Source organism: Cariama cristata, unplaced genomic scaffold, assembly GCF_000690535.1.
Source record: "Cariama cristata isolate BGI_N322 unplaced genomic scaffold, ASM69053v1 scaffold10615, whole genome shotgun sequence".
NCBI lineage: Eukaryota > Metazoa > Chordata > Aves > Cariamiformes > Cariamidae > Cariama > Cariama cristata.
Genome location: NW_009618181.1, coordinates 8,316 through 17,862, shown reverse-complemented (window position 1 = coordinate 17,862; position 9,547 = coordinate 8,316). Strand labels below are relative to the sequence as shown.

At 37.5% G+C, this 9,547-nt stretch overlaps 1 protein-coding gene across 1 annotated transcript in view; it reads left to right on the top strand.

The window, feature by feature from the left end:
* Positions 1-9,547, top strand: part of PARP4 (poly (ADP-ribose) polymerase family, member 4) — a gene marked incomplete at its 5' end in the record, with an annotated part of 27,879 nt that overhangs the window by 12,306 nt on the left and 6,026 nt on the right. Inside the window, 9 exon segments of the mRNA XM_009700755.1 lie at positions 1,271-1,352; positions 1,773-1,895; positions 3,588-3,744; positions 3,747-3,779; positions 4,015-4,085; positions 5,576-5,697; positions 5,699-5,761; positions 6,392-6,491; positions 9,036-9,148. Coding sequence (XP_009699057.1) covers positions 1,271-1,352; positions 1,773-1,895; positions 3,588-3,744; positions 3,747-3,779; positions 4,015-4,085; positions 5,576-5,697; positions 5,699-5,761; positions 6,392-6,491; positions 9,036-9,148 — 864 coding nt within the window.

The window sequence follows — 9,547 nt, the reverse complement described above, 5'->3', positions numbered from 1 at the left end:
CAGGTTCAGGTTCTAGAGGGAGCAGCACAAAGACATCCAAGTTAGCTGCAAACTCACTAATTTTACATTAATAACATAATACATTTTTCTGGCTGCAGGCCGGTTCTCTCTGCAGATACTTTGAGGCTGTGCATATGTATTGCATGTTTTATCCACAAGCATCTTAAGGATAATGGAGATGTGGCTGTAAATAGAAAATAGTTGCTTATATGATATACAGAGGATACACAGATTCATAGTACATTAATAATAACTGAGATTAGGACTCAGAATAGTCAAGAATATTTATTAAAATGGGCCCATGTAACAAAAATGCTGTAAGACTGACAAATGCAAGGCTACACATAGATGAAACAATTGCAGCCCTACACATCTACATCTTGGGAGACTGTATCCTGGAATACAGCAACTACCAACAACACAGGGTTGTTTACTCACCCAGTGAGTCAGCAACCTGGAATGAACCACCATTGTGATGTTGTGGCAAAAATAGCTAATACAGTCCCAAAATATACAAACCAAGAAGTAGTGAAGAGAGAAGGTTATTTTGTCAGGCAAGACTGGCCAAAACTGGCAAAATGCCAAACTGAAGACCTTAAAAAAAATAAAAAGCAAACCACAACACAAAACCCCCAAAACACACCATCAACAAAACCCCAGCCTCAAGGCCATACACGTTGACCTCTGTCTGCAAACTGGGAGGTGATTCCATGATGTTGTATGGTATCTTATGTCTTTTATGTATCTTGTATTGTATGACGCATCTACCAACTTGCTTTTTAATGTCATTACAGAAATAAACTAAGAAGCAAAGACCGGAAATTAAAGCTGAATAAGAAAAAAAGACATGCAGTTTTAGCAGTGAGGTTTGGAACAGTCAGCCAGGGAAATTATGAACTCACCTTCTCTGAAATCCAGTTTGGCTGTCTGTTATGAAGCTTTGCTTTAGAAAATAAAACATTAGGTTAAATGAAGAGATAATTGGCTAAAATGTTATGTAATGTGTTATTGAGGAGATCATGTCAAATGACCTCTTGGCCCTTCTAACCTTTTAAACTATGAATACCCATAGTGAATCAGCATGGTTATTCTTTGGGTAACCTAGGGACAGAAACTTGTCTAACTAGTTCAGTATTCTCCACTTTTATCCAAAGAGTTAAAAAGGACAGAAAACATAGCTCCTTCTCATGGAGATGTCATTGCATGCAGATTAAACATCATCTTCCCTGGAGTGCTATTCAGGTTTTTTTTTTCTTTTCTCTTTATTTAGTGGATTTTCAATGGATATGTCTATTGAGATGCCATCTAGTATTGAACGCATACATAGTTGGACATATAAACTTAAAATAAAGGTAAATTAATTTCTCTGTAACTATGCCTCTGCCTTGGCAGTTCTGCTGTGTATTTAAAATGAAACTTCTATCCTAGAAAATCCTCGTGCCAGATCTGTCTGGCTTTGTGCACTGTTCATTCTGCAAACAGCTTTATTCCTGTGTTTCTCTTGGATTAAAATTTCTGTTGTGCTTGAAGCTTTTCTGTTTTGGTTGTCTTCTTATCTAAAAATACATTCAGGAAAGTGAATGATATTTTAAAGAATTTCATATGTAAATAGAAACAGTAACTTGTAAACTTTCTATAACCTTCTCGGCAAAAAGCTTCACGACTACCCCTGTTAAATCTGCTGTCATCATTCTCTGTCCTCATAAAGTAAATAATATTCACTGTATTGTTATTAAATAAATAAATATATTCCTATTTTTCCCTTCTTCTAGAAAACAGGATGCAAGGCTGTAATTAAGACTGTGGACATTAGAGGCTTTGTTCTAGATATCTGGATTTCTCGGGCCTACCTACCTTGGATGTGGGTAGGGAAGCATCCCAACAAAATAAGTGAGGCACTGCGTAACTTGTACTGTTCATGAGGTAAGAGTGAATATGCTAAAACACAATAAACAGGAACAGTTTAGTTTTGATGAGTAAAAGATGAAGAACAATTTCGCACCATGGACAGTGATCAAGTTGATCTGTTTTATTAAGCTGAGTATTCTCCAGAAATGAGTTTTGTTTTCAGTTGCATAGAACCTTGTTGCTTTTGTTTTATCATTTGCCTTGTAAGACTAGATGTTTCCACACAGTGTGCAGTCATTTGTGTTAAAAATACGTTTTTTCTAACTGTTGTGCTACTGTTTGTATTTCATAGAAATGTGACAATGAATTTGATACAGATGTTGCATTTGCAGCAGTGGAAGTGAACAAGTCAGTCATGGCTGAGGCTGGAACTAAGTAGCTTCAGAGTCATGCAACCACTATACTAATTAAGTAAGATTTTAAACCATTAAATTTGTAGGGCTGCATTTACAACTTACACACCAATATTTATAGAATCTGTCAGTGTTTTATTTTAAGGCATCTGTCCTTCCTAGAAGATTTTGCATGGTTGTAATTATTGCTGCAGTGATTACTCTCAAAGGCATTTGAATATTTTCTCTTTCACTAATAAGTGAAAAATGCATAGGCAGCACTTGTAGCACTCTGGATCACTCAGAAACAGAATCCAGCTGTGGCTATCCACAGAAGAGCTCACTGTTACCGCTGGAAAACATTAATAGAAGGTTAGGTAGGAAAGGAAGGATCAGTTCAACCCCTTTTACTTTCACCCACAGTAACTCCTTGCCTGAGAAATACATTTAAAACTTAAAAGTGTATCTTAAAATATGTGATTCCAGGTTATTAGAAGCTGTTTCATTCTCCTATATTTTTGGTGAAGTCCCTGGCACTTTTAGTTATTTTCAGTTCCTTTTTTTTTTTTTTTTTTTTTCTTAAATAAGATAAAATGCTGCAGAGGTGAAATGTAAAGGCTTGATGTTACCAATCTGTAAATCCAATGTTGAAATTGATTAAACAATTAAAATGGCAGATAAGATTGTTTTCTTTCCAACAATGATGTCTTTTATTTTTCTTCCTTTTAATCAGAGTTGCTAGTTTGAATGTATTAGTTTAGCGATTTCTTTCTGATGACTGCAATAATACCGGTAGTTCCCTACAAAAAGGAGAAAGAAAGAGATTTCTATTTGTGTTTCCAACCTGCAAACCTTTCCTTCTCTATGGGAAACACTTTCACTTCTTCAAGGATTTCATTGTTCCACTTTTGAAAGCCTTTGGGTTTTATAGCATCTCTGTTCATAGCAAGGACAGTATGCGCTTCTGATTTACCTATTTTTTTAATTCTAGTACTTCTCACAAACTGATGGTGGCAGTGATGATTGTAAAAGATGGTATCTGTGATTTATTTTTTTTTAACTTGTAGAAGAGAATCCAGTGCTGTTTGCAGAAGAGTGAGTCAGATAAGAACATGAAACCACAAAACTCCTTTTTCAGTTTTTCAGGTGAGGCCAGGGCTATAGGTAAAGGACAGGGAAGTTGCACTTTTCAGGCATTAAGAGAAAATGGCATATATTTGTTAAAACTTTAAAATATGCCTATATTCTGCTCTCATTCCATAATAAGAAAGATTAAGATGCTTGGATATAGTTCTAACTAAATAGTATTTGTCCACTGCGCTGATGATTTTGCTTCTCCCTCTCTAGGCTTGCATGCTTGTGTTCCAAGCAGAGTTTGAAACAGCATTTGAAGAAGAGCAGCTGGCCAGTGAAATTATTATTTTATTAGATTGCTCGAATTCTATGGCAGGTTCAGCTCCACACCAAGCAAAGCAGATTGCTTTACATGTTTTGGAACTATTTTGTTTCAAAGAGTGAATGTAGTCAAATTTGGCACAAGTGAGTTTCTCTATTCCCTTTTTACCTGAGTGCCACCTTTTACCTTCTTATCATGGCTTAATTTTATGCACATCATTATTATCAAATCAGCATAATACACTGAACTGCACCAGGAACATGTAGCAGTATGGAATACTTCCACTCTGATACAAGTCGTAAAACTTAAACTTGTGTTTCCATATTGTTGCTACATGCTTAATATTTTAATGCTCTTAATATCAATCTTTATTCACAGATTTCATAGAATTTTCTTCTTTTTCAATGAACACAATAAGTGATTTGGCATCACTTAAAGAGTTTATTACAGTAAGCAAATCAGTTTGGTTGTATTCTAAAGAATGATTGTTTGTATCTGATGCTTATCATTGCAAAACTCTGTTACACCACTTTTCCTCTTTTTTCTTTTTCTTTAGACCAGCTTCTAAGATTTTTCTGTAATTTAGTCTATTTGAAGTCAATTTTCCCTAGTAACAAACACATCTGAATATTAATCCATTTGGTTTTAAGCAATTGCTTAAGTTGTTATTTTGAATCTGAGTAGCTATCAGTGTTAGGACATTTTTCAGTATTTCCCTCTAAATTTATCTTTTGGACTTTCATACCTCTCATTGCCTGCTCACAGCAGAAAGGGAGGAAATTACTGACTTCCTTCTAGAAAGCTATAATTTGTAAGTGAAGGCAGCACTTAGGCCAAAGGACTTTCAATGAAAAGGAAAATGCTTTTGGCACTAAAAGGTCACATGTAGACTACTTACTACAGGAGGTTTTGGTTAGTACTGTGTCTTGTCAGTGCCAGAAGTAGGCTTCTCATCTGTAGCTAAAGCTCCTTGATGCTAGTATAATGCGTAAGATACTAATATAATGAGTGTCTTGGAAATGGGATGGTAAGATGTAAATGATGATCAATGCAGAGTAACACAAAGGGGAAAATACTACCTATACCTGTACGATGTCAGGCTTCACCCAGAAAAGAGATGCTGGAGCCATTATGAATAATCCTTTTTAAGTGGTAGCCCAAGGTAAACACTTGGGTAGCTGTATAATTCTGTATTGCTGTGGCACCTTGAATAGTATAGGCACTTCTGGTCCCTCCATCTCAAAGAGAAGATCTAGAGAGACCAAAACCAAAGATGGCCAGATATATGGAAGACCTGCTGTAAAAGGAGAGGATTTGTCCTGATTTTTTTTAGCCTCTGTTGAACCCTTACACAGTAATCTCTTTTCCAGGATAAACAGAGGAAAAGGGGAATAGGGATGGTTACTTGCCGTTTCTCACCAGTTAAGGATAACAGGACATCCAGCAAAATGATCAGACAGCAGATTTAAAACAAAAACCAAACAGTTCTTTTCACACTTAATAAATAGTGGAGCTTCTTGTTGTGTTTCATGTTGAGGCTAAGCTGTAATTCAATTCAGGGTAGCCAAATTAAAAGGTAGAGCTGCAAATAGCTTTTAGATGCAATAGTCTGGATGAAAACTTCAGTTCAAGAAGCCCCCAAACCACTGATTACTGAAACCTCTGAAAATAATGTAGGAGTAGAATTTACCATTTTTCCTATCTATTTTGCCTGTGCCTTTTGCCTAAGACAGAGAAGATACAGGACTAGAAGGACCTTAAGCTCTCTCTTTAATAGTAATTATAGAAGAGCAGGAACAAATAAAATTTAAGAATTAATAATTTATATTTGGAAACCAGGAGTAACCTATAATGAAATAAAGATTAAATTACACATTATATGTTATTTTAGGAAAAAAAAAATAAATTCCAACTAAAATTGTAATACTTTACTTTTCAGTCTGCTACCACAACATCAGGAAACACTGATTTATGGAAGACCTTACATTACTTAAGTCTGCTATTTCCTTCTCAAGGACAATGTAACGTTCTTCTTATATGGGATGGACACCTTCAGATTGAGAGTGACCTTCCAGATTGTGAAAGATAATGTCCAACATACAAGGTTATTTACATGTGGTGTTGGGTAAGTACAAAGTTAGCTAGCAATTGTATTTTGTTTAAAATCACTGATAATTTTTTTTTAAGTAAGAGGTCAATAAGCTGAGAACTGTCAGATGCCCAAGTGTACTGTCTTAAATATATATATCTGTTTAGATTAAATGTAGAAATGTTTATGCACCTTTAATAACAAAACAGAAAATATGTGAGGAATTTCAAATGTCAAATGCCTACAATAACTTTAATTCCACATCCAGGTAGTCTTACCGATTCATATCTTTTCTCATTATAACAACTTTACTATTTAAGAATATAATTGGAAAATACAAGAATTAATGCTTTAAAACTTTGCATTTCATGTTTTAGTATAGTCTGATTTTATAAGTGAAATTTCACTGTAGTGCTATGACACTGTTTAAGGCTGGGCCAGCACTTAAAGCGGGTGGCAGATGCTCTCTATTAACCCCTTCCTTTCCCAGAAGGGGAAGGAGAGGAGAAAAGGGAGAGAGTTGCTTTCAGTTGGCCTGTCCTCTGAAAAAGGTGTAGAATTTAAAAAAATCAATTTCAAAAAGCTTGCAGTGCTAATTAAAAAAATTAGAAATAGTATCAGATTACCAATTTAATTCATTAAAGAATTTTTTGTTGTTGTTATTAGTTCCACAGCAAATCAACACATGCTGAGATCTTTGTCCCAATATGGTGCTGGAGCATTTGAATACATTGACCCAAAATCAAAGTACAACTGGGAGGTAAAGGTACATTTATAAATCTTCAGTATATTCAGTATATAACCAGTCTGATATATCAATATCTGATACTGATATCTTCAGTATCTCAAAATGGGAATTAAGACTTTTCATGGGATCATGTGGCTTTGCTATTACAATAAGATAGTTAAGAAACATTTGATAGAAGGTGGAGGGACATGTGCTTGTCTATTAAGCCTTCTTTTATTTTAAATATAAATGGATACTAAGTGAGAAAGAGAAATATTTAGTCTGAGTATTAGAAGGTTTTTTTTGCAGGAACATGTGCTATAGGAAAGGATATGAGAGCTGTAGTAAACCCTCAGTTCTTTGATAAGGGAGGGAATTTGTCACTGTAGCTGCCCTACCTTCTCATTCAAATTGTCACTGAATGTGTAAAAGAAAACAAGGTGTTGCGAATGAGTGGTTTAGGGTCGCTTAAAGAACCCATCAGAGGTATTACCAGAAACAGTTTTAGTACGAATTTATAAAAGTGTGACTTAACAAAGTTTGATGGCAAGGTTCAGTCTATTACTTACTACATGAAAGGCATATACACAGGAAAAATCAAGTTAGAATTGAGCTAGAATGATTTACACAGAGACCAGAGATAAAAAGGGGCAAGGGAGACCCAAGGTTCAGAGAGGACCCTCTTGCTTTCTAAACTCCTTCAGCAAGGAGTCTAGGTGCAGCTGGATCTACCCCTAGTCCCAGACTTGGTCAACAGTTTATGTCTAAGAGATACCAGGAATGGAGGATTTAGCAGTAGGATTTAGCAGTACTTTACTTAACAGCACTTAACCGTTCACTAATTTACCATTTACAACATAATTCAATAGGATTTACTACGATCGTAACAGTGACTTAAATTGTTATAGAGTATTTGAATTGACTCACACAAGCATGCACATAACCAGAGAGAAAGATGTACAAAGGAATAAATGTATAAAGATAGGTACACTTGTTAGAAAAATTTCCCTTGAGTTCACTGAAATACTTGCTTCAATTGCCTTGGCATTTCTCAACAGGCGAGGATTGAGTCTTGAGGAGTGAAGGATTTTCGTCTCAGGCTTTGTTGTCTGATTTCAGCAATGACCCTCAGAACATCACAGACTTGAGGGTTTGCAAGCTCTGAGAGGTGTCCCACTCCAAGGGAGATGCTGGTTGCAGCCCGCTGCAGTTCAGGAGAGCTTAAAGGATCTCGCTTAGGACTGCTGTTTACAGGTTCGCAAGATGATTGACTTTAGTAATTAGTAAATTTCCATTCTGGCCACAATTTGAGTTGGTAATTGCTGGAATTCTCAAAATTCCAGTAGCGATGATACCGTGTTTTGCTCAAGCTATGATTCAGATAAGGGATGTACCGAGGCCTGTTTTGCTCAGGTTTCCAAGGCCTGTTTTGCTCGAGCTGCGAGGCTGTTTTGCTTGCGCTTCCATTCAGATAAGGGATCTACTGAGACCTGTTTTGCTCAGCCTTCGAAACTGTTTTGCTTGAGCTTCCAGCCTTGGCCAGGCAACAGAAGTTGCTGGTACAATCAGTATTATTCCCACCTTAGCTGTGAAAGAGTTTCCAGTATGGCCAAGGGGCGCTTAACCACCCAACTCGTTACACAAAGGCTACGGCCTGAATTCCTGAGATTGTAGCGAGGCCCAGAGAAAGGCGGGGGAAGGCACCACCACACAAGGAAGCCATGACTTATTTTAATTTTTCTATTCTTTTTGAGAGAACTCCTGTACTTTTCTTGCTAAAAGTGCAGTATCACCAACATAGAAGAAGTTTAAGAAGTATCAAACTATATAAATAATTGTCCCTGAATGGAAAAACATGGCTTTACTTCTGTCATGGGTCACAGTCCATCTACAACATTGTCCTTGCTATAGTGATGAGGCCAGTAGCAATTGTATTCTGTAACTTTTGACTGTTGATGCATCTAGAAGTTTCAGACAATCTAGGACTCTATGTGTGGTGCTTTTCAGTCTCCCCGTATAGTTATGTGTCTACAGCACTATCCTATGCCTTGAACCCGGTCCCTCCTGGAACAGTGACACTAGAGAAGGTGCTGCAAGAAGGCTGGTACCTGGCGTATTTTTTCCTGGGGGAACGGATGAGAGCACAGGTTTCTCTTCTTGCTATTTAGGCTGTCATTTGAGTGATATACGCAGAACTATCCAGAGCAGGCCATGGAGATGTGCAGAACTGTTCGCGTATCTCGGAGTTCACACGTAGGAGATGGTGCTAAGTGTAGCAGGCCATATTCCCTAGCTTGTTTGGCAACCCTGATGAACAGAAACTTTACTCTCAAATTTCAACTCTCACTTAAAAGAAGTATCATTATTCCAGAAGCCAATGCAATAATGGCTGAGTGATCCTCCTTATTACCTCCAAACATCAGACTCATTTTTACCAGTAATAGTATGTGGCTTGTTTTAGTTGTTAAAAAAAGAAATTAGTTCCATTGACATGGGAAATATGTTATTTTCTATTGAGAGATTAAGTTTTCCTTTGAAAGCCTGCTAACAAACAGAGTTAATTTGTTTTGCTTCTTTACATAGATACAGAGACAGGTATTTAGAATATTTTCTCCAGGATGCCGTTCAATTTCTATTAAATGGCAACAGTTTAATACAGGTGCAGCAGAGCCAATGCAGGCTCCTGCTCAAATACAGTGCTCCAGCCCTCTGATCATCTTTGTGGCCCTCCTCTGGACTCTCTCCAACAGGTCCAAGGCCTTCTTGTGCTGAGGACCCCAGAGCTGAAGGCAGTACTGCAGGGGGGTCTCACCAGAGCGGAGCAGAGGGGCAGAATCTCCTCCCTCGACCTGCTGGTCACGCTGCTTTGGATGCAGGCCAGGACACAGTTGGCTTTCTGAGCTGCAAGCGCACATTGCTGGGTCATGGTGAGCTTCTCCTCAACCAACACCCCTAAGTCCTTCTCCTCAGGGATGCTCTCGATCCATTCTCCGCCCAGCCTGCATTTGTGCTTAAGATTGCCTAAACCCATGTGCAGGGCCTTGCACTTGGCTGTGTTGAACTTCATGAGGTTCACATGGGCCCACCTCTCAAGC